The sequence below is a fragment of the Antechinus flavipes genome, chromosome 1, assembly GCF_016432865.1.
Source record: "Antechinus flavipes isolate AdamAnt ecotype Samford, QLD, Australia chromosome 1, AdamAnt_v2, whole genome shotgun sequence".
Lineage (NCBI taxonomy): Eukaryota > Metazoa > Chordata > Mammalia > Dasyuromorphia > Dasyuridae > Antechinus > Antechinus flavipes.
The window spans coordinates 109,564,043-109,590,006 of NC_067398.1; the positions used below are offsets into that span (position 1 = coordinate 109,564,043).

At 34.4% G+C, this 25,964-nt stretch overlaps 1 protein-coding gene across 1 annotated transcript in view; it reads left to right on the plus strand.

Annotated features, from left to right (window-relative positions):
- Positions 1-25,964, plus strand: part of ERMP1 (endoplasmic reticulum metallopeptidase 1) — a 51,015-nt gene that overhangs the window by 17,426 nt on the left and 7,625 nt on the right. The window contains exons 5-11 of the mRNA XM_051987681.1: positions 2,875-3,021; positions 6,094-6,186; positions 9,873-10,085; positions 11,766-11,986; positions 16,391-16,565; positions 18,486-18,676; positions 21,303-21,455. Coding sequence (XP_051843641.1) covers positions 2,875-3,021; positions 6,094-6,186; positions 9,873-10,085; positions 11,766-11,986; positions 16,391-16,565; positions 18,486-18,676; positions 21,303-21,455 — 1,193 coding nt within the window. The remainder of the gene's footprint in view (positions 1-2,874; positions 3,022-6,093; positions 6,187-9,872; positions 10,086-11,765; positions 11,987-16,390; positions 16,566-18,485; positions 18,677-21,302; positions 21,456-25,964) is intronic.

Genomic DNA, 25,964 nt, shown 5'->3' on the forward strand with positions numbered 1-25,964 from the left:
TCCAAGGGATCTTTTGTTTTTAGGTCTTTTTTCACTAGCATTTTCCTCCAATTCCTAATTTGTATGAAGGTGACTGGGTTCTCAACCACTGGCTAGTAGTAAACAAGATCTGACAGTGAGACCTGAGGTTAAGTCTATCTGATGACAGACTGTCTACAGTCTGAGGACCAGCTTCATTTATTTCAGAAAGCTTCTTACCAGGTGGGCTCTGGAAAACAGTCTTAGAGGAATAAGAAGATTTATAATCTACATTGAGCAAATGAATATTTTTTATATTCTAAAAGTATTAAAATGTTTTAAATGATTTGATGGTGTTTTCATATTTATCCTACATTTTAAAACCAATATAATTTCTCAGTAGGATACATCCATTGTCATTTCAGGGAATAGATCATGCAAAAATTATGTGAGGTACAAACATAAGAGAATTAATTATTTGTAAAACAAGTAGCAAGAGGAAGAAGAGAAGGGTCTCTTTTCCCTTGCCCTCCTGCAGCTCTTCTTGTCAAAGCTGCATTAGTGAAAAGAACATTGCAGTGAGAGCCAAGATGTAAATGAGCCTGGGTTCAGTTCTTGGCTCTCTAGGCCTTCTTTACTGTGGTAGAGGCAATGGGATACAGTGGAAAGATAGCAACATTTGATGGTGAATCTTAGCTTTGCTGTTTTATACCTTTGAGATTATGGGCAAGTACATCACATTTCTGATTCTGAATTTCCTCCTCTGTAAAATGGGTAGAGTTTGGATGGGATGACACCAAGGGTCCTTTCTAGTTCTGCAACCATGGTTCTCTTACCTTTGTCAATTGCCCAAGTTACGATACTTGTGCTAGGGAAGGAGTGTAACATTGTGGACAGAGAGAAGGTTTCAAAGTTTTTCCAGGCCCAAGGAATGGGATTTACTCCGTGCTCTAGGCAACTATCTAATGCAGTTTGGAGATTGCTTGGAGAATTTGCATTGGGAGAATTTCTCCTCTGAAAAGTTCCCTGTGCCAGTTAATCACAGGACCTGTCTTTATTATTGTTGTCTGTTTTTTTAGGATGGTAAATAAAGTGCTTTATGGTTAATGTTTAAAATTCTTTGTAGATGTAAACTACTGCTAACCTCCCTGAGCTTTAGTTTTCTCCTCTATAAAATGGGGATAATATCTGTACAATTTTATATTAAATGAAATATTATGAATTAAATCTCTTGTGACATAAATTTCTGTTATTCCCACTTTCTTTTTCATGGAAAGAAATACTAAAATCTAGTCTGAGATCGATGCAATTATAGAATGCTATTTTTCTCTACTACTTTAAAAATAAGTAGGTGAGAATAAATGTAGAAGAGATTCTGCTATGTCATTGGGAGATTATCCCACGGTAATACATTAGATAAAGAACAGAGCAGTGCATAGCTAGTTTGTTGGTTTTTTGTTTGTTTATATCTCTGTAAAGCTGGAGAGGAGAGGAGTGTCAGCATTTTGCTTTGTGTATCTGTTCTTTCTTTTCCCCATTTTAGAAATTTATTTTATTACTCTTTCTCTTGTTAGTCAATCTTAATTGTTTCGTTTGTTATCCTTTAGAGAAGCCAGGAGTGGTACTATAAAAATAGGAACTTGACTTTTAAAATTTCCTGGCTCAATATTGGTTTAAATTAAACTGTCAATAATAATTATTAAGTTTACTTTATTACTTATGTGTCTTAAAATATTTGCAAAGCATAATAGAAGGTAAATTAACATGGTAGAACCTAGTGGCATTTGTATTTAATTTCAGACTTATGGGTTATATCCTATAACTTTTTTAAAAATTGTAATTAGGAATACATCTTTAAAGTGTTGTTAAGAAAAATTGTTATAGATGGTGGTTATAGAGTTTGTGTAGTATGGGGTGTGATGATATGTGCCTGAACTCCAGCTACTGAGGAGGCTGAGGCTGATGGATCTTTTTTTTGAGCCTGAGAATTATGAGCTGAAGCGAGCTAATCTAACTAGGAGTCTGCACTTAGTTTGGTGTTAATATGGTGAATCCATGGGACCAGGGACCACCAGTTAAAGTAGCAACTTTTCATAGGAAGAATAGAACCAGGATAGAAATGGAATAGGTTAGAGCTCCCAGGCCTGTCAGATTATGAACTGGGCCCTATGTGTATGTAGCCCCCGAATTTTCAGCATAGGTATGTTAGAGAGACCCAGTAGTTGTTGTTTTCAATGATATGGTTTTGATTATAATGCATAAAAATCTGTTAAACTTTCTTGAATAAGAAGCATAATACTTATTATAACAAATTGTCATTTATGTATAGTATTGTTTTTGTAGAAAAATGCACTTAAAATGCTAATCAGGATGTTAGGAATTCGTCCTTTTTCTTTCCCCCTTTCTTTCCCTATCCTCTCAATGGTGGTTTCTCTGGTAGGATTATTGAGAACAACTTCAGTGGACAGAAGTAGATCGTCCTGGGTATCTCAGTTTAATATTCTACATTTGTATGAGAGAAAATATCTCTAGATAATTTTCTCCCATTCTGACTTGGATATCAAAAGGCACTTGTAACTTTGAGGCATTGGACTATAGGATTCCCTGGCATCCCAGTTATATATATATAGATCATCCACAAGTTGTGTCTATCCACTGGAGACCATTTGTAATAATTCTGTATCTACCAGCATTCCAGTTCTTATCATAGTTTGAGTATTACCCATAGAGATTGGTGCTTAACAGAAGCTTTGGGTGACTGAATAGTATATGTTTCCACAAATTGGGTCCTGTAAGCTTACTTTTTTTCTTGTCTGTGTTTTTTGTTTTCTACTTAATTCAGTAGTTTTCTTTCTCATTTTATGGAAGATAATGCTGGGTTGATCTTGTTAAATATATTCTGATATTTCCTTGCAGGTCCTGAAAATCCTTGGTTGGTCCAAGCATATGTTTTAGCAGCAAAGCACCCTTTTGCCTCAGTGGTAGCTCAGGAGGTTTTTCAAAGTGGAATTATTCCTTCAGATACAGACTTTCGCATCTACAGGGATTTTGGCAGCATTCCAGGTATTTTATATTAAATTATGTTATATTATTAATTTGTGTAAATATTATAGGAATAAAAAATAAAGTAGTTGCTCATAACTTCTTAAATAATTGTTCTTTCTTTATGTGTTTTGCATTCCTCTAAATGACAAATTTTAGATAATAGCTAGCACTTACATTAGAATTTAATATTTGCACAGCACTTTACAAATATTACTTTATTTTATTCTTATAACAATCCTGTGAGATGGGTTCTGTTATTATCTCCATATAATAGGCTGAAAATTTGAATTGAGGTCTTGTAGCCTGTGAGTCCCTGGATTCCTTGGCACCCCAGTTATATGTGTAGGTCATTCACAAGTTGTCTGTTCACTAGAGACCATCTGTAATAATTCTGTACCTACCAGCATTCCATTTCTAATCATAGCTTGAGTATTAGCCATAGAGATTGGTGCTTAATAGAAGCATTGTGTGATTAAATAATATGCTTCCATAAATTGGGTCCAGTAAGCTTACTTTTTCTTTTCTCGTCTATGTTTTTTGTTTTCTACTTAGTACATTTTTGTGCCAGATTTCATATGAATGAAAGTTGTGAGGTTTGTCCCATTGAATGCAATCACAGTCGGGGTTGGAAGTATACTTACCATGGAGCCTCTAAGATCAACATTTAGTTTGTTATTTTGTCTTAGTGTTTGTCTCTATGTCTTTGGGAGAGCAAAATAATCAGTATGAATGGAAGTTGCCTGAGGCTATAATTTATTTTACTTTTATTTTTCAGCTTTTACTAGTTAAAACTGCAACATATTCTTACCATTTTTAGTCTATGAGAAACTTAAGAGATTATCTGGCCTTTAAAATTTGTATATATTAACTGATAATGGTTTCACTGTTTGCTTAAAAGTATTTGTAAAATCAGTTATTTTAATTGAATCACTTTCTCATCAACATTTATTATTTTTAAGAAGATGATTTAAAGATTAAAAAAAATTATCTTTAGCAAAAATGCATTGCTTGCTCCTGTGTTGTTTTTATTTCTATAACAAAATAATGGTAAGCTAGAAAATCTTCAGACATACATTACCATCAAGAAAAGAGATTGGGATCATAAAGTCAGATGATTTAGAGCCAGAAAAGGACATTTAGACACAAAGGAATTGAATCCCACTTAAGTTATGTGATCTGCCCAGGGCTTCACAGGTAGCAGAAGGGGCATAGGAATAGAGCCCTGGGCTGGAATCTGGCTGATCTGAGCTCCAATCATTGTCACACAAGGGACATAAGAGAAAACTATGACTTCACCTCTCTGTTCTCGATTTCTAGCACCTGCCTTTCAGGGTTGCTGTGCGGATCAAAAGTAATGATGATTGCAAAGCACTTAGCTTAGTGCCTGGCGCCTAATGGGTGCCAAATAAATGTTGTATGTGAATCCAAGATGAAGACCTGATTCTTCTGACTCTTAAGTCCAAAGACCTTTGTCCCATATTGTGCTCCTTGCTAGAGAGCTTGTTCTGGGATAGTTGTCTAACTGAAGGATAGAGGATGGATGCTCCAGATCCCTCATTTTTGTATCTTATGAGTTAAATATATTTCTGTCTTTTGGTAAACCATTGTGTCTCCATTGCCTTTTAGAATTGATTTTCTAATTATAAAATATGTGCATGTTTAGGTTTTCATGAATACTTTCTGAAAGATTTTATATATCACTATATGAATTTTAATTTTAACCATTCTCTTGTGACTAGATCATAAACTTTCCAGATTTCCCTTATGTATAAAATAGTACAATAATGCAAATCATCTACTGTTAACCAAATTACTAATATTTAACAAATCATTATGATTTATCAGCATCAGTCAGCATTAGCCATTCAAGCATTATAGCCTGCTATTGTGTGAGGCACTATGCTGAGTTCTAGAGATGCACATACAAAAATTATGATAATTAATTGCTCTCTCAGTACATACAGTATGTTAACAATGACAGGTGGTTAATTTATGCATCACTTTGAGGTTTGCAAAATACTTTACAAACAAAAATATCTGATTCAATTCTCACATCAATCTGATTTTAAAATTGAGAAAATTGAGGCAGGCAGATCATGAGTGACTTTGCCTAATGACATAACTAGTACCTAGACAAAGACCTGGAGATAGAATATGGAGTATGGTGGAATAGCAAGGAAATCAGGAGTGGTTAGACAGGTCAGGAGGAGAACCAAGAGAGTTAATGTTGAAAAGAAAAAAAAACTATTTTAAAGCATTGCTTGATAATTGGCATATTCAGTTGTGGCTGCCAGGTTGCACAGAATGCAGAGTGCCAGCTCTGGAGTCAGACCAACTTGCCTTCTCCAAGATCAAATCTGGCTTCAGACACTAGCTCGCTGGGTGACTTTGGTGCAATTACTTAAGCCTATTTGCTTCAGTTTCCTCGTGAGCTGGAGAAGGAAATGGAAAACTATTTCAGTATCTTTGCCAAGAAAACCCCCCAAAGGGTCATGAAGAGTTGGACACGACCGAACAACAATATGGCATATTCAGTTATAGACATCTTTTATTTTGGAAATAATCACCAATTTGTTGTCAGAAGGAGAACTATTTATGACATAATTATTTAAAATAATTTAGGCTGAAATGAGGGTAGACTTTATTCTTTTGGTAGTTTTACATTTCAAATGAGTAAAAATAAATCAATCTCAAAATGTGTGAAGGTAATTAATTAATTTTTTTTTTTTTTTTTTTTTGGTCTCAGGCAACTTGGCATCTTTTGCTTACTTTAGCTAATTTCCATCCATTCCAAATCTCTTATCAGGTCCTGGTATGGATGATAGCTAGTTCTGCAAGGGTCTTTGAAATTTTGTTTATTTATTTCTTCTGTGCCTAAATGAACAGCCCTTTATACAAATGGTTTGGAATTTGATTTTTGGTTCTGGCCAAGTAATAATTGAGAAGATAAAATTTGGGCAACCAGAGCATATGTGAAATGAACAAATGTAAGTGAAGTTGTTCTTAGAAGTTTAACTTTTATGTATTTTATTAAAATAATATTAATATGTGAATTGCTGTTTCTTTTATCTTTTCCTTTTCATTTCTTAGGAATAGACTTGGCTTTTATTGAGAATGGCTACATTTATCATACAAGGTATGATACATCAGACAGAATTCTCACCGATTCTATTCAGAGAGCAGGTTGGTATTAGATTTTTGTAAGCAGTACATCTAGATAATAGTTGTTTCCTCACTCATCTACCTTTTAAAATCAGAGTTATTTTTTCTGGAATCATTATTTGTGAACTTTTTTAACTTGAGTGTATCTAATGAGATCAGAGGCTGTTTGCTTCTAAGACTAGTGTTAATATTGATCTCTACTCAAAACTCATCTGTCTTTTAGGTTGTGGATGAGTAGTGACCATCATATTTTTTAGGAACTATAATTTCTGTGACTTAGAATTTTTGTGATTTTTTTTTCAGCTTTTATTTAAAATTATCATACTAAAAATTTATTTTGTATGTTAGCAATAATGTCTCATGTATAGGTATAGCTCATCTGCTCTTATTATGACTAAAAAACAATCATGCCAGGTGAAAACAAAATGGTATGTATACTTTTTATCTATATATGTAGCTTCCCCTACTCACTAAATAGGCATGTTCCACTTTTTTTTTTGGTTGGTTTTTTGAAATGCAGAATGTATTTTCTTGTAGAAAGAACATTTTCAAAGGTGACTAGGTATTTGGGCTAGCCTAAAAAACCTAACCCTATAATGTAGTCAAAAGTCATACAAATGGTACTGTTTCAACTCTACCCAATCATCATTGAGAAACCTTTTTCTCTGAGGAAAAATTCTGAGTTATTGCTGATAAATATAAGAATCCCTTTTCACCTGGGAACCACAGGTACTTTTATGATTTTGGCTGTGGGGCTTCTGATGGGATTTGTAGAATCTACTCTTGAAGACCAGTGTTCATGCATTTGTGTAAGAGAAAGAACTTCATCTGCCCAAGAGGAATTGAACCTTCTTCAGTTGTATGTTTTGCTTTTATTCCCTATTGATTAAAAGCCTTAAAAAGATACCGTAAAACAATTTGATTCCATAGTGCCCTAAGAAGGGAGAGGAGAGACACATTTAGGTCATTTCTTGAATGATCTTTGGTCTAAGAGATAGATGGAGTCAGTTGCTGAGGCGCTAGGCAGTAGTTGGGAATAATAATAACAAGAGCCAGCATTTACATAGCACTTTAATGTCTTTATATAAGTAATCTCATTTGATCCTCACAACTCTATAAAATAGGTGCTTTCACTATCCTCATTTTACAGATGAGGATACTGAGGTTTGATTTAGAGAGGCCAAGCCTGATGCTCACAGTCACACAGCTCAAGTGTCTGACCAGGATTTCATTTCAGCTCTTCTGACTCCTCAGTCTAGTATTCTGTTTACCATGCCACGTGATTGTCCATCACAATATGAATTTTATTGTTCTTATTCTAGGCAGTTCTGCTGGGTTAGGATGGTAGCAAACATAACTGTTCTCCAAAAACCAGGGAAGTTGATTTCCTTGTAGGTCTCACTGGGAAATTGGGCTCTCTTAGGATAAAACTGGTCCAGTGGTGAGGTGCAGTCAGTCCTAGCTAGCTTATATCAGATCATGTGAGGGAAGAACTACATGATTCCCTAAGAGTTGTGGAGCCATCCGATACACCAAGTATTTATTCCTAGCGGAATACAGTAAACAGTTGAATATCATAGATAGAGTTAAGAATGAGTAATTCTTCCCCTTGAGGAACCCAAGCAAGGTGAGCAGAGTCAGTGTGTGTTTTTTTGTAATGTTCACTTTTGCTGAAGTGAACATAGAACATAGAATAGTTCTTTATATAAAGGCTGTGACAAATTTTATGGGAAGTGTTTGACTTTGATGGGATGGGGTGATCAATGGGTGAAATGAAGCTGAGAAGACAAGGATGATGAGCATGGGAAAGCACTTGATGTGTCACTTGCACCCTTTCTGAACTCCAGCATACAAAGTCATCTGTAAATTTGAATATGTGAACTATTCCTTAAATGATATGACTGTCTAGATGGTGATCAGGGTAACTTGTTGAAGTTGTATTTCTTTTTTTTAAATTTCTTTTTATTTTTTTTAAATAACTTTTTATTGACAGAACCCATGCCAGGGTAATTATCCCTTGCACTCACTTCTCTTCCGATTTTTCCCCTCTCTCCCTTCACCCCCTCCCCCAGATGGCAAGTAGTCCTTTACATGTTAAATAGGTTACCGTATATCCTAGATACAATATATGTGTGCAGAACCAAACAGTTCTCTTGTTGCACAGGGATAACTGGATTCAGAAGGTATAAATAACCCGGGAAGAAAAACATAAATGCAAGCAGTTTATATTCATTTCCCAGTGTTCTTTCTTTGGGTGTAGCTGCTTCTGTCCATCTTTGATCAATTAAAGCTCTCTTTATTGAAGAGATCCACTTCCATCAGAATACATCCTCATACAGTATTGTTGTTGAGGTATATAATGATCTCCTGGTTCTGCTCATTTCACTTAGCATCAGTTCATGTAAGTCTCGCCAGTCCTCTCTGTATTCATCCTGCTGGTCATTTCTTACAGAACAATAATATTCCATAACATTCATATACCACAATTTACTCAGCCATTCTCCAATTGATGGGCATCCATTCATTTTCCAGCTTCTAGCCACTACAAACAGGGCTGCCACAAACATTTTGGCACATACAGGTCCCTTTCCTTTCTTTGGTATCTCTTTGGGATATAAGCCCAGAAGTAACACTGCTGGATCAAAGGGTATGCACAGTTTGATAACTTTTTGAGCATGGTTCCAAATTGCTCTCCAGAATGGCTGGATGTGTTCACAATTCCACCAACAATGTATCAGTGTCTCTGTTTTCCCACATCCCCTCCAACATTACGCATTATCTTTCCCTGTCATTCTAGCCAATCTGACAGGTGTGTAGTGGTATCTCAGAGTTGTCTTAATTTGCATTTCTCTGATTAATAATGATTTGGAGCATATTTTCATATGTATATAAATAATTTTAATTTCTTCATTTGAGAATTGTCTGTTCATATCCTTTGACCATTTATCAATTGGAGAATGGCTTGATTTCTTATAAATTTAGAGTCAATTCTCTATATATTTTGGAAATGAGGCCTTTATCAGAACCTTTAACTGTAAAAATGTTTTCCCAGTTTATTGTTTCCCTTCTAAGCCTGTCTGCATTTGTTTTGTTTGTACAAAAACTTTTCACTTTGATATAATCAAAATTTTCTATTTTGTGGTCAATAGTGATCTCTAGTTCTTCTTTGGTCATAAATTCCTTCCTCTTCCACAGGTCTGAGAGGTAAACTATCCTATGCTCTTGAAGTTGTATTTCAAGAGACTGGCAGAAATGAAATTAAGGTTAAGAAGTAGAAGCAGTGACTTAAGACTTAAGGACTTAATTTATTTCAGGAAATATGATTGTGAAAGGAAAAAAAGAAAAAGAGATACCTAGGAAGAATGTGAAGAAGTTTTTCACTTTAAACATAATTGAAGCTGTTAATTCCCATAATTTAATTATTTCTATTTTAAAACCTATGTGTTATGGGACTACCTGCCATCTAGGAGAGGGGGTGGAGGAAAGAAGGGGAAAAGTTGGAACAGAAGTTTTTGCAAGCGTCAGTGTTGAAAAATTGCCCATGCATATGTTTTGTCAATAAAAAGCTATATGAAATAAAAACAACAACAAAATGTGTGTGTGTGTATGTGTGTGTGTGTGTGTGTGTGTGTGTGTGTAGAGAGAGAGAATAATTGTATATAAGTACATTAAAATCATGTTCTATTTATATCTACTTTTTCCTGTAGGTGACAACATTTTAGCTGTGCTTAAATATTTAGCTACATCTGATAGACTGGCTTCTTCCTTTGAGTATCGACATGGAAACATGGTCTTTTTTGATGTGCTTGGCTTGTTTGTCATAGCCTATCCAGCTCGTGTTGGCTCAATAATTAACTACATGGTGGTAGTAGCTGTTGCCCTGTACTTGGGCAAAAAATTCTTGAAGCCCAAACAGAAGGGTAAGCCTGTAACTTTGCTGTAAATACAAGACAATAGAATCTTTATGAGGCAAATCTTTATCTTTGCATTAAATGTAGGAGAATTCTGTATTATATATGGTCCTAAGAAAGTTTTTCCCAAGTACTTCATTCTTCACCTTTGTATTCATTAGCTTTATCTCATAGTTCCGCAAAGTCTTGTCTTGTAGTCTGAATGAAATCAGGATTTATGCATTTTATACACTAAGTCAAGGAGTAGGGCATTAGACTTGGAATTAAGATGTCTTAGGTTCAATTTTTGCTTGTGATGCTGGATTTAGGATATTGTGATCCTAGGGAAGTCACTTTGCTTCTTTATGGCATAGATGATTCCCAGGCCTTGGAACTAATGGATAGATAGTAGAGATGGATGTGATCTACATTAGAAAATGGAATTTTTCTAAATTGATAAAATTACAGTTTTATAGATTCCTGTATCTACTTAATACATAAACACCCATCACCTACATAATAAATGTGCACATGATGTCCTGTGAGTATATGTACACAAATATATATATGCATACATACCTACACTTATAATTGTACATGCCTGTGTGTATAAATAAAAAGATTCTACACACACACACACACACACAGGCACAGTATAGAAAGTATTGGGTCTAGAATCTGCAAGACCTGAATTCAAATCTCTGCAGATAATTTACCAGCTGTATGATTCTGAAAAAGTCATTTAATACTCTTTGTCTCAGTTTCCTCAACTATAAAATGGGAATAACTGCTTACCTTGTAGTGCTGTTGTGAGGATCAATGAAATTTTTGTAACGTGTTATCATGATAGGCTATGTGCAGAGGCATATTCCTTTCCCACTTCTGTTAGATAGATAGATGAATGGATAGGTAGATATGTAATATATGTGTTTATGTTATATATAAAATATATCATGTTATATTATCTATATCATTTTTGTCATATAATATTCAAATAACATATCTATTTGGTGGGGGGAGAGAAGGGAATAAGTATTTGCATATAGCCTACTTTATGATAGGCACCATATTAAGTACTTTACAGATAAATATCTCATTGATCCTCACAACAACCCCTTATAGTTATTCTCATTTAACAGTTGAAGAAACTGAAGCAAAAGGAGATTGTTGACTTGTCTAAGGACATAAATTGGTGCCTAATACTCGTAGTAAATGTCTGAATCCATATTTGAACTCAGTTCTCACTGACTCCAGGCTCAGCCTTCCATTTCTTAGGCCTTTTATTTAAACTATGTGTCACACACTTTATATGTATACCTTATATATGTGTATATCTTTTGATTTAGATTATCATGTCGAGTAAGTCTTTTACAATAAAATCAATCAAATATAGTGGGAGAGATTTCAAAAGCTAGTTATACTCATTTCACACATACAGTAGTGTTTTGGCAGTCAGTACCTCATTTGAATGTCCAGCATGGTAACATGATTTTATAGATAGCCAATGAATATTAGTTGATTAATCATTCTTAGCTATTTTTAGGGAAATTTTAATACCTCATTAATGTTTAACAAATGTTAATTTCACTAAATCATTTTATTATTTATAACATTGAAGACTTTTTAAACATTTACTATAATAATTTTGCCAGTTGCTTTTATGAGTTTGTTAAAGTTTGTAATCTAAACTCTTATTTTTCTTTTCTTTAGTTGCTAACTACACAAAGGATTTCTTCTGTGGGCTTGGCATCACACTGATAAGTTGGTTTACCAGCTTAGTAACTGTTCTCATTATAGCAGTGTTTATTTCTCTTATTGGACAGTCTCTTTCATGGTATAACCACTTTTACGTCTCAGTCTGTCTATATGGGACTGCAGCTGTGGCTAAAATAACACTTGTGCATACACTTGCAAAAAGATTCTATTATGTGGTAAGTGCTATAGATATTTATTGATTGCTTGTTGCTTTGGATCATAACTGATGATGGAGAAGGATTACACATGAGAATTTCATTTGACAAATATTGCCTTAGATATCTGTTTATGGCTATATTGGAACTGTTTCCCAATGTTAAATATGTTAAATAAGGTCATGGAGCTTTATAATATGCTGAACTGCATTATGGTATTTATATTTTCTTCTGTAAGGCTTGTTAGAACAGATTCTTTCCTTCTCATATTTATATCTTTTTGTACAAATGACTTACTCTCCTTCAGTCCCTTCCTGTGAGTCTTCTCGTTTGTGTAATAAAGAAAAGATGTTTTCTTTATCTGATTATTATTATTATTAGTGGAACAGAAATATTACCAAGCTTTTTTATATTTAGTTGAGAACAGTTGTCTCAAAAGATTTGTTATATTTATAAAAAAAAAAGTTTTTGGTTTTTATTCTTGAATGTTAAAAAAACAAGAACAAAAAACCTACCAATCTTATAATGAAGAATTCTTTCCCTAGGAGAAATGAACTTATTTAAATCAGCCATTTAGTCAGAAAATTATATATTGAAAAATACTAGCATCAAGTATTTGCCATATGCACCATTTCATGTGTCTTTTTTATACTCTGTAGATTCAAAACAATTGATAGAAATATTTAGCTTTAATTAGATTTTTAAAAATGGCATTGTTGGCTAGATTTTTTTTAATCTTGTTTTGTTTGTAGTACATTTTAATTGAGGATAGTTTAGGATAAAAGTGGGCAGACTGCTTAACAACATTTTTCAAGGATGTTTTAAAAACACTGGAAACCAGAGCATAGGTTAAGTTGGTACTTAGAAGAGAATTGCTCAAAAATTCAAGTCATGTAGCTTTGTTTACTAGATGCATTCAGCTCTATCCAAACCAACTTCATAGAGATCTTATGTTATCTGTCTTATTGTGGTGCTTATGTTGTAGTTTCTAAGTTTTTTGGAAAGTTACAGAGACCTTTGAAGTTTTTCAGTTGTATTGGTGAAAATTTTGAATAAATCAGCTTCATAAGAACTGCTCCCATATCTCAAATAGAATGTTAGTTTTTCTCCTTTTAAAAACTTAAAAGAAATGAACTTTATATTGTATGTGTGACTTTTTTTTATACCATATGACTTTTCTCCATTGACCAATTTGTAAAGATACTTGTTTGATATTTTTTCTTTTATTTTTTTAAATAATACCTTTTTATTTTTTGAAATACATGCAAAGATAGTTTTCAGCATTTACCCTTGCAAAATCTTGTGTTGCAAAGTTTTCTCCCTCTCTTCTTTCTACTCCCTCCCCTAGATAGCAAGTAATCCAAGATAAGTTAACCATGTGCAATTCTTCTAAACATATTTCCACATTTATCATGCTGTACAAGAAAAGTCAGATCAAAGGGGGAAAAATGAGAAAGAAAAAAAGTAAGCAAGCCAACAACAACAAAAATGGTGAAAATATCATGTTGTCATCCACATTCAGTGCCTACAATCCTCTCTCTGGGGACAGATGGCTCTCTCCATCACAAGTCTATTAGAATTGACCTGAATCACCTCATTGTTGAAAAGAGCCAGATACTTCTTTGATGTTGAAAATAATAGTGAAAGGATGATAATTAAAAAAAAAAAAGACACCTCAGATAACTGAGTTCTGGATATTTGTTAAATTATTTTGCTTCCTGTGTTCTTTCCCTTTTCCCTTTGTGTTAATTTCATTAATGCTTTTAAATTTTCCCTTTATAAGCTTTTAGCAATCTGTGAGTTTGAGAGCAGTACAGCAGCACATTGTACATTTTGAGTATTTACAGGAAACTATCTTTAGTTATTGGAAGCAGCAGAATATCCCACTGAATTTCGTGTAGACAATTTCCTGCAAGAGAATTCTATTTTTAGTGTTTGCACACTAATAGAATTAATATTATTAACTTGAAAATTCTTAAATGTAGCATTTTTTTTTTTTTGGCTGAGGCAATTGGGGGTAAAGTGACTTGCCCAGGGTCACACAGCCAGAAAGTGTTAAGTGTCTGAGATCAAGTTTGAACTCCGGTCCTCCTGACATCAGGGCTGATGCTCTATCCACTCCATCACTTAGCTGCCCAGCATAATTCTTTTAAAAACAAAACAAAACAAGGAAATTGTTCAAATTATAACGTGGCCCAAATTTTAAATTTGGAGACTTTTCAAAAGTTCTGCCTAACATGTGCTTTACTCTTCAAAGAACTTAAAACCTAATGGGACTTTAAAGCTATCTTGTCTAGCTCCATCATTTCAGTAATCAGGAAACTCCTAGGAAGGTTGGGGGACAACTTGTTTAAGCTCATCCAGGAAGTAAGTAAGAGATCCAGAATTTGAAACCATATCTTCCTATACAGGAATTGAAATTAATGAGGCTATGGTCTGTGATCACGCCAATCTCTTTTCTTCTTGAGTTTGCTGAAGTGCTAAAGTTAGCAGTCATTTTTGATGACGTGTACATTGAAATTTTCTCAAGAACTGTATACAGCTTTATGACAGTTAGAAGGGCCCCAGTGGTATTAATGTAAAGTCTTATGTTTTCAAAATGTACCTATACAGATTGTGTACAGTTCATTATCAGGAAATTTCTAATTGAGGTTTTATTATTGTTACTTGTAAAATCATTTTTTGACTTTTTTTCTGTTCCTTTTTTTTCTATCTGTTTTTATTGGTCCAGATTCCCTTATTCAGGAATGTATGACAAAGACAGCCACACAGTTAAGGAGAGGATGAAGGGAGATGGTAAAGGCTTCAGAAGTGCCTGTTCTTTGGTCACAGTTTGGATAATTATCTTCTTGTATAGTTTCACCCTATGTGAGTTAGGATTGGTGTCAGTGAAGTTAGGAATCAACATGCATTTCGAATGGAAGTAATTTATAGCGAAGTACAGAATTGTGTCCTTCTAGAATGGCAATCTGTTTATCTTATTTCCTCCATTGTGAATTTTCTGTTTTTGTGAGGTGGGAAAAAGGTGGGGGGAGGAGAGGGAAAAAAGAATGAGAGAGAGAAGAAGAGAAAGGGAAAAAGAGAGAATGGGGTGTGTGTGTGTGTGTGTGTGTGTGTGTGTGTGTGTGTGTGTTTATACAGGTGTTCACCTACCAACAACACATTATAAATGATACAGGATAAGAAATAGTGCTTTGTGTATATATAGTAGGTACCCAAGAAGTACTTAAGTTAAATTATTGTATCGACTGCCAACTTTTAGAACTCTTAAATAAAGAAAGGGAAGACTAATTTAAATTGCTAAGGAAACAGAATGCCTTTGGTATTAATAATATGTTGTCATTTTCAATTGGTGTTGGAAAGATCTATTTTGGGGAGCAGGATCTACTGAAGGTAGTGATGTATTGTAGTGATGGTTGGAGCAGTACTTTTATCTAAGTTATCTTCATGTCCTACTTCTTTCCACCCCTTTCTTACTTTCTCGTTGCTTAATGTCTCACTGTAGTTCCTGGGGTAAAGATATAAAGCCAGAAAAAGAGCAGGGCTTTTGGGAAGTAGGAGGACCATGGTGTGGTATGATGTAGCAGAGGCCAGGTGAACTTTGTAATCATGTTCCTTCATTCTGGAAAGCTAGATGAAAAGGGACAAAATAAAGGTTCATTTTTTAGTAAGATTTGGGTACCCCTTTAAAATTAGATTACTGGTATTCAGTATTGGTGCTGCTGCTACTAGTACTATGAACAACAAGAGTAATAATGGTCCTGAAGACAGAGAATGAAACCTATTAGAGGGGAGGATAATTTGAGGACAGATGCATTCACTTCCAGAGATTACCTTTTCAGATGTAGGCTACATATTTGTTTTACATTTTTTTTTCTTTTATAAGAAAGGATTCAGTTCCAAGGTGGTGAAGGGAAATGGGAAGACATATCTATGTATTATAGTTAGCAAAAACAAAAGGCATTACAGATTAGCATGGAGATAGTCTATTGGTTTTGCTGCTCCTAGATTTGAAAGACTTAGATTCAGTCCTTGTCTCTGATAATTTAATAGCTTTGTGTCCCTAAGTAAATCATTTAATTTCTGCCTCAGTTACCTCATCTATAAAATGGGTAGACCAATACTAATTGACAGGAAAGTGTAGGGGAAGCATTTTGTAAAACAAAGCAATAGCAATATAGTCAAGTTAACTATTTATTTAGAGTAATTAATTTGTTTCACAAAAAGCATGGTTTCAGGTGGAATCTTATTTTAGGGTACCGTTCCATAGGAAAAAAAGAATAACCTATCAGTTCAACAGTGTTTCAATAGATACGGCTGTATGAGAGGAGTTTGCTTTGTCAGTATTAACTTAAAAGGATACTGAAGTGATTATATTAAATTGAAAAAAATAAACTGTCCAATGAAACTGTGTTTTTCTTTCAGCATACAAGTGAACACTACCTGGGAGAGGTATTTTTTGACATTTCACTGTTTGTGCATTGTGGTTCTCTTCTTCTACTTACTTCCCAAGGACTGTGTTCAGCATTTATTAGTGCAATTTGGGTGGTGTTTCCATTGCTCACAAAGCTGCTTATCAATAAAGAATTCAAGGAAAATGGTAAGGACTTTTTTCATACAATTGTAGGGTGCAAATTGTCCCTAATTACACTCCAGATACGTTTCTTGGGCATTTTGATCTGTGCTCTGTAGAATGTTTTTGTTATAAATTCCAAGTTAATTTGTTAATAGTAATTCTTTTTTTTCTTTTTTTCTCTAAGTTAGTGTTGATAGGTATCTTATGTCTAAAATAGGAGATGATTCCATTTATTTTACTATTTTTTCTGTTAGAGTTTTACACTTAATCTAAATAAAAAATGGTCAAAATATATCTGAGGGTCTAGCAGATATATCTAAGTAACTTCTAACATTAAAAATCAAAATATCTAGGCTCAGAAATAGGTGTTTTGAGAGATTAAGCTCATTTTGCTTTGGGATTGAGCTTTCTAGAATAGTGCCTTATTCCTTCCACAAGATGTTTTTTCTTTAGCTAAAGATATGGTAACTACCACTAGCTAATGTCTTTCCTTCTATTTTTCTCTTCAAAAAGGGAAAAGTCAATATAGGGCAGGACTTCGTAAATAAATATTTCACCATTTCTTCTGGACTGTAATAGTCTCCTTGATTCTATTCAGTTGGGGGGTTCTTCAGTTTTCAGAAATTGCCTCATCTCCATCCACCATTCCCATTTTGACTGCTGATTGGAGATTAGTTTGTTAAACAGTAGTTGCATTAGTTCTCATCATATGATTGTTGCTTTCACTTGAGTTTTTCTAGAATGGTAAAAATATTTTAGTTTTAATTACTTTCCAACTTTGCCTCTGGTTTTTAGAGAACCACAGTTAGGTTACAGATATGTGTAGGTGGGATCCTTAGCCTGAGTTTGAAATTAATGATGAGACAGTGGGGAGAAGAAACATTCTTTGAAATCTTCTATGCTATTCTTAGCATCCACAATACAGATCATAAAGAAAAAATATCTAAGAAGTGATTTGAAACTATTGGAAAGTTGATTATATGTGAGTTCAAAAGCCTCTGTTATTCTACTAAAATGTGTTCCTAGGCTTTTCTCCAACTTAATCCAGTTTTTATTATTAATCCAGTAATTTTTAAATAGTTAATGTGTTACTGTGTACAAGGGATTGGGCTAGTTAATGCATGGAAAAACAATACCTGTCCTTAAGATGCTAACATTTTTTTTAAAGCATAGATAACATATGAACAGGTATTATCTATCTGTGGTAGTGTGAGGAGGAAATTAAGAGAGACTTCCCCTATTAGAAAAATAGCACATGAGCCAAGCCCTGGGAAGAAGTCTGTTTCCTTTTTTTTTTTGGTTCTAGCTAGGTGAATTGCCTCTGTCCACCTATGCTCTTGTTGTTCCTCTAAGATCTTACTCATTTTGGTTTCTCTTACATGAATTTTTTTCCCTTCTGACATCCTGGGTCATTTCTGTCTTTTTAGACCTGACATCTATTACCACTATAGCATCCTAATTCAATCCAAACTTTTTCTTCTTTATCTCCAAATACTTGTCTTTTTTCAAGGTTTAGTTCAAATGCCACCTTTTCTTTGAAACCCTCTTTAATACTATCCCCTTCATGTTCTCCAACATTGTAAATAATCTTTACTTCCTCAGTTTTGATTTTCCTGTGCTTTTTTGTGTACATCTTGTAGCCCTGCCTCCAGTGGAATGTAAATTGTCAGGATCAGGAACTATTTCATTTGTCTTCAACAAACACACACTCTTATTACACACACACACGTATGTTTTTGGAAGTATGCTACTATATCTGAATTTGCCTACCTTCTTACTTTACAGTTTAAGTTTCACAAGAATGACAAATGTTGAATATTCTTTCCTAAATGTTTAAGTAAGTAGTAGATATTCTGTAATTGCTTTTCAAATATATGGTGATGATGAAATCTAGATCTGAATTCAGAATGGATTGTAAACTTTTTTTCCCCCTCTGTCTTACAGGTGCCAAAGGAAGATTTATCTTGATTTACCTTCTGGGCATGTTTATTCCATATCTTTATGCACTGTACCTCATTTGGGCAGTGTTTGAAATGTTTACACCTATCTTAGGAAGAAGTGGTTCAGAAATTCCACCAGATGTTGTGTTGGCTTCCATTCTGGCTCTCTGTGCAATGATTTTGTCTTCTTATTTTGTAAGAAAAAGTTTAATTTTTCTTTTCTTTTTGAGTGCCAGTATGTGGTTAGGTGTAGCAATACTACATGTTTATATTTTAGTAACTGGAGAGGATATATCAAAGGGACAAATAGCAACATAAATATAATTGAATGAAAAAATCTGTGGGTTAGATGATCTGAGTAAGTATTTAATTTTGATCCAGGTCTCTACTTAAACTTTCTAAATTGTCTTTGTTATATTTTATTTTGAGATTGTAGAGGTTGTTGCAGATGATAATTGAGTTTCATTTTAATGGAATTTACTTGATACAGAACCTCACTGAATGATTATTGATATTTTTTATGAACCCTTGAGAATAAACACAAAACATTTAGGTCACATACTACAGCTAGAGGCAGGAGAAACAACTGACAGATTTAGTAATAATTTAGAAGGTAAATTATTGATCTAAGTAATTAGTGAATTAACATTTATTAAACACCTACATAATAGATAGGCACTATGCTTTGTGTACCAAGACAAAAATGAAACAGTATTTGGCCTAAAACAACTTAGATTTTATTGGGGAGGAGGAATAAGATTACACACACATATAAGTATATATAAAATGTATTCAAAATAAAGTAAGAAAAGAAGTAGTTTTGGGAGTGAGGCTTCAACAGCTGCAATATAAGTAGTGATTTTTAAGCTAAGTTATGCAGTGATTTAGAGATTTTAAAGCACTGAGTGAGCCTTCTAGGCACAGAAGATAGCCTGTTCAAAGTTACAGAGATGAAGAACAGCTAGAAGGGTACTTTGGTTGGGCCAAATGGTATGTAAAGGGAAGTAATGTATAATAAGGTCGGAGCTAGTTTGTGAAGGACTTTAAATTACATACAGGGGAGTTTTTATTTAATCTTAGAGGTGATAGTTTATTAAACAGGGAAGTGCCAATATACAGTAGAAAAATTTTGAAATCAAAATGTCTGGTTTTACATCCTCCCTCTGCCGATTCCTAGGACTTGTGATCATGGCTAAGACTTAATCTATAACCCAGTGTACTCATTCCTAAAATGAAAGTATTGAACTATCTGACCTTATAAGATTGCTCATACTTCCAAATCTATATCATTCTGGAAGTGGTGTGTGGTATGGAAGGGAAAAGGGAGAGACCAGACAAATGAGATTATTCTACTAGTTGAAGTGAGTATCTGAAGGACAGGGCAGGGACATCTGGGTGGTGCAGTAGGTAAAGCACTGGCTCTGAAGGGCTCAGGCACTCAATGCTACCTAGCTGGGCGACCCTGGGCAAATTACTTAACACCAATTGCCTCAGCAAAAAATAAAAAAGATATTGGGCAGGTAGAATTGACAAGATAACAATAACTGATTGGATGTATGGGGTGAGGGAGTATAAGGCACTGCATATGACTGCTGGGAAGCAGAGAGACATAAGAACTCTTGCTTTGAGCAGCTTGATGATGATAGAATTGGTTGGTAGAATCCTTAAGTTCTTTATTTATTAAAATTACTTCTTGAAACCAACAAAATTTATTTAAGGAACAAAACTTTAGGATTATCAGAAAGTCAAAAGATTGATGTTTGAGTTCTGATTGCTACTTTAATGTCTGAGTATAATGCTTGTGCAAAACTACTGATAGTTGTGAAGATCAAAATGAGATGAATGGATGAACATATTTTAACTACTACTTCTGTTCTAAGAACTATGCTAAGTGTTAGGCATACAAGTAGGAAAAGAGTGATAATCCCTGCCCTGAAAGCATTCACATGCTAATGGCAGGAAAAAACTACATACACTGCAGAGATGATGGGAAGGGTCAGATTTCCTAAGAGCCCAATTACATGTTGGGAATAAGTCTCTAGGACTCTGAGCTTATATCAGTAGGTAAAGTAATACAGTCCCAGGACCCTAGAGGATCCAAGGAGACAATAGTAGAGCCTCGGGTGAGATCTGGGGGTTAGAGGTAGGGTAGTTCCTACAGTTGTAGGTCTTCCTGTCCCCAGGCCAGGCCAGCACTGGGGGTAGAGGTAGGGTAGTTCCTACAGTTGTAGGTCTTCCTGTCCTCTCTGAAGTGTAACTACAGTTGTAAAGTAATAACATGTTGGCGTGAAGGTCAGAAATTTGAGAGAATCTCAGAAAGAATAAGAGTGTAATCCAGTATTTTTGCACAGAGTGACCATGGGCAAAATCATTTAGCTACTTGAGTATTAGTTTCTTTATCTGTAAGGTGGGGGTACTATTTGTGCTGTCTCCCTTATAGGTATGTGGGCAGGAAAGTGCTTTATACTTCACAGTATTGTAAAATGTGAACTATTGTTGAGCAGCTCCTCTTATGTTTTCTTCCTCCCAAATCTGGTTTGGTTTCTCTTTTTTCTGCTGAGTTCTAGATTACATTATGAACTATTTTGTAAGCATTGTAATATAAGCATTGAGAAAATATTGACACATTGACCTCTTAAGTGAATAATTTGTGATGGTTTTACCTTTCTTCTGCTATGTATATTGGGTTAGCTGAGTGACTTTATTTTTATTATATAGTAGAAAAAGCCTGCAGAATAATTTAAATTATGCGTGCTTTTAACAGTATCTTTTAATCAATGATATCTGTTATTGATGCCGCTTTTTGTGTGTTATATTTCAGATTTCCTTCATCTATCTTGCCAAAAACACAAAAGTGACGATATTTGCTTTGGCTTCAGTATGTGCAGTTACATTACTTCTAGTTTGCAGTGGCATCTTCTTTCCATATAGTGCTGATCCTGCTAATCCAAAGCCCAAGAGAGTCTTTCTTCAGGTAAAAACAAAACTACATACATACACACACATGCATGCACACGCCCATTAAAAAAAAGACATACAAAAAGCCATCAGCCTTTTTATGTTAGTTATTTTAAGATTTTAGGATTTGAGCTGCATTAATTATCAGTAAGTCAGGCTCCCAATCTAGGTCTAATCTTGCTAAGCTGATCTTAGCCTTTTTAATGTATAGCAATAAGGAAAAAACTGAGCAGTGATATGCTCATCAAGAAGAGCATTTATCAGCTGGACATGAAATAAAATGATAATTTCTTAAGAGAGAGAGAGAGAGAGAGAGTGAGTGAGTGTGTGTGTGTGTGTGTGTGTGTTTAAAATTCGTCCATCCATTTATGTGTAAAAAACAGTTTTTCGCATTTATTTATTTATAAAACTTTGAGGACCAAATTCTCTCCCTTTTTCCCTCTCCCCACACCCCATTGAGAAATCAAGCAATTCTGTATAGATTATACATATATAGTCATGCAAAACATTTCCATATTAGTCATGTTGTGTGTGTGTGTGTATACACACACAAAAACACACACACACACACACACACACATTAAAGAAAAATAAAGAAAAGAAGTATGCTTTAATCTGTATTCAAACTCTATCAGTTCTTTTTCTAGGGATGGATAGCATTTTTCATCAAATCTTTCAGAGTTGTCTGGATCATTGTATTACTGAGAATAACTAAGTCAATCACACCTGATCATCTTAATAATATTACTCTGTTTGTAATACATTTCATTTTACCTGAGCTTATGGAAGTCTTTCCAGTTTGCTTCAAGAGTATCCTGTTCATCATTTCTTAGTGCAGTAGTATTCCATCATAAATACATATAACAGTTTACCCAGCCATACCCCAATTGATGGATATCCCCTCAATGTCTAATTCTTTGTCCCCAGAAAAGAACTACTGTCAATATTTTTGTACATACAGGTCCTTTCCCCTTTTTTTTGGGGGGGGGGTGTGTGTTACAGACCTAGCAGTGGTATTACTAGGTCAAAGGATATGGGTGGTTTTATAGCCCTTTGGATATAATTACAAATTGCTATACAGAATGGTTGAATCACTTCGCAACTCCACCAGCAGTGTATTGATGTCTCATTTTTCCCACATATCCCTCTACCATTTATCATTTTTCTTTTCTGTTCTATTAGCTAATCTAAAAGATAGGAGATAGTACCTCAGAATTGTTTTAATTTGCATATCTCCAATCAGTAGTGAGTTACAGCATTTTTTCATAAGGCTATATAGCTTTGATTACTTCATCTGAAAATTCTTCATATCTTTTGATGATTTATCATTTGAGGAGTGGTTCTTATTTTTATAAATTAGACTCAGTCCTCTACATGTTAGAGAAGAAAGGCCTTCATCAAAGAAACTTGTTTCAATTTTTTATCCATATTTACTATTGTTAGCTGTCCATCATTTTCTCCCCCTCCCATTAGTCTATTCTCTATTTTCACCCTGTCCCTCCTCACAAGTGTTTTCTTTCTATCTCTTCCTCCAGTCTGCCCTCTCATCTATCTGTCTCCCCCCCTCTTCTCTTATCTCCTTTCCTTCCTACATTCCTGTAAGGTAAGATAGGTTTCTATATCTAGGTGAGTGTCTATGTGAACCAATTCTGATGAGAATAAAGTTCATTCATCCCTCTGTAAATTTCCCCTCTTCCTCTCTAATGTAAAATCTTTTTCTTATGTCTTTTATGTGTGATAATTTACCCCATTTTACTTCTTTTTGCCTTTCTCCCAGTACATTTCCTCTCTTGCCCCTTAATTTAATATTTTTAGTTATCATTACTTCACATTCAACTAAAACCTGTGTCCTCTGTCTATATATACTCTTTCTAACTGCCCTAATAATTTGAAAGTTCTTATGAATTACAAGTATCATCTTTTCTTGTAGGAACATATATTGTTTAACTTTATTAAGTTCCTTATGATTTCCCTTTCCTGTTTTAACTTTTTATGATTTTCTTCAGTCTTATTTTTTTAAGTCAGATATTTTATTCAGCTCTGTTCTTTTCATCAAAAATGGTTGAAAATCCTTTATTTCATTGAATATTTATTTAAGATTACCTTCCTTTTTCCTAAGTGATTCTTGTTTATAATTCTAGTTTCTTTGCCTTTCAGAATATCATATTCCAAGTGCTCTGATCTTTTAATGAAGAAGCTGCTAAATTTTGTGTTAGCCCCACTGTGGCTCCATGATCACACTTGAATTGTTTCTTTCTGGCTGCTTGCAATATTTTCTCCTTGATCCGGGAACTCTGGAATTTGGCTATTACATTTCTGTGTGTTTTTATTTTGGAATCTTTCAGAAGGTGATTGGTGTATTCTTTCAACCCTTTGTTTTAGAATATATCACAGGACAGTTTTCCTTGATAATTTCTTGAAGGATAATCTCTGGGGTTTTTTTTTTTTTTTTTTGATCATAGCTTTTATATAGGACAATAATTAAAAAATTATCTCTCCTGTACCTATATTCCTGATCAATTGTTTTTCCAGGGAAATATTTCACATTGTCTTCTATTTTTTCATTCTTTTGGTTTTGTTTTATTATTTCTTGATTTCTCATAAAATACACTTCTACTTATTCAGTCTAGTTTTAAAGGAATTTCTTCAGTGAGCTTTAAGTACCTTCCTTTCTACTTTTAAAGTGGGTTTTAAAATTTTCAATTGGCTAGTTTTGCTTTTTTAAGGCATTCTCCTCATTAGGTCAAAGAGCTAAGAGCTAGTCTGTTTTTAAGGTGTTAATTTTTGTGTGTATCTTTTTTTGTCAAGCTGTATAACTTACTTTTCATGATTTTATTGTATCACTCTTATTTCTCTTCCCAATTTTTCCTCTTCCTCTCTTACTTGATTTTCAATATTTTTTTTGAGTTCTTCTCTGGCCTGAGATCAATTCATGTTTTTCTTGGAGGCTTTGGTTATGGGAGCTTTGATTTTGTTATCTTCTGAGTGTGTTTTGATTTTCTTTGTCACCATAGTAACTTTCTATGGTCAGAATCTTTTTCTGTTGTTTGCTTATTTTTTTCAGTTTATTACTTGATTTTTAACTCTTTGTTAAAGTAGGGATCAGATGGTCAAAAGATATGAACAGACGATTTTCAGATGAAGAAATTGAAACTATTTCTAGCCATTTGAAAAGATGTTCCAAGTTATTATTAATCAGAGGAATGCAAATTAAATCAATTTTGAGATATTACTACATACCTGTCAGATTGGTTAGGATGACAGGAAAAGGTAATGATAAATGTTGTAGGGGATATAGAAAAGCTGGGACACTGATACATTGTTGGTAGAATTATGAATACATCCAGCCATTCTGGAGAGCAATTTGGAATTATGCTCAAAAAGTTATCCAACTGGGCATACCCTTTGATCCAACAGTGTTACTGCTGAGCTTATATCCCAAAGAGATCTTAAAGACGGGAAAGGGACCCACATGTGCAAAAATGTTTGTGGCAGCCTTCTTTGTAGTGGAAAGAAACTGGAAACTGAGTAGATGCCCATCATTTGGAGAATGGCTGAATAATTGTGGTATATGAATGTTATGGAATATTATTTTCTGTAAAAAATGACCAGCAGGATGATTTCAGAAAGGCCTGGAGAGACTTACATGAACTGATGCTGAGTGAAATGAGGAGGACCAGGAGATCATTATATACTTCAACAACAGTACTATATGAGGATCAATTCTGATAAACCTGGCCCTCTTCAACAATGAGATGAACCAAATCAGTTCCAGTAGAGCAGTAATGAACTGAACCAGCTACACCCAGCGAAAGAACTCTGGGAGAGATGACTATGAACCACTACATAGAATTCCCAATCCCTCTATTTTTGTCCGACTGCATTTTAGATTTCCTTTACAGGTTAATTGTACAATATTTCAGAGTCCGATTCTTTTTGTACAACAAAATAACTGTATGGACATGTATACATATATTGTATTTAACATATTTTATATGTATTGGTCAATCTGCCATCTGGAGGAGGGGATGAGGAGGAGGGGAAAAATTGGACAAAAGATTTTGCAGTTGTCAATGCTGAAAAATTACTCATGCATATATCTTATAAATAAAAAGTTATAATAAAAAAAATAAAATAAAGTAGGGTTCAGCTTTCAAGGTGGAGGGAACACTGTCCTTGCTTCAGGGGTTTTGTGTAGTTGTTTTTAGAGGTACTTGTGGGGACCTGTAAATTTTCCATTCTTTCAAGGTGGTATGATCTAAAGAGAATTGTATTTACTTTTCTCCTGGACTATGCTTTCAATTTGGAAGTAACCATAAGCACCTTTTTCTGCCCTGGAATTGTGAGGAGGGTCCCTACTCCCCTGCAGTTGCAAGCTCTGGTATGCTAGTACTCCTCTCTGTCCTGGTACTGCCACAGGGATCCAAATGTGGGCAAGGCAACAGAGGTCTGCCTCAGTGCTAGCAAAGAGACCACGCAATCTCTTCCTAACTAGTTGTTAGACTCTCAATATCTGTGTGGCGAG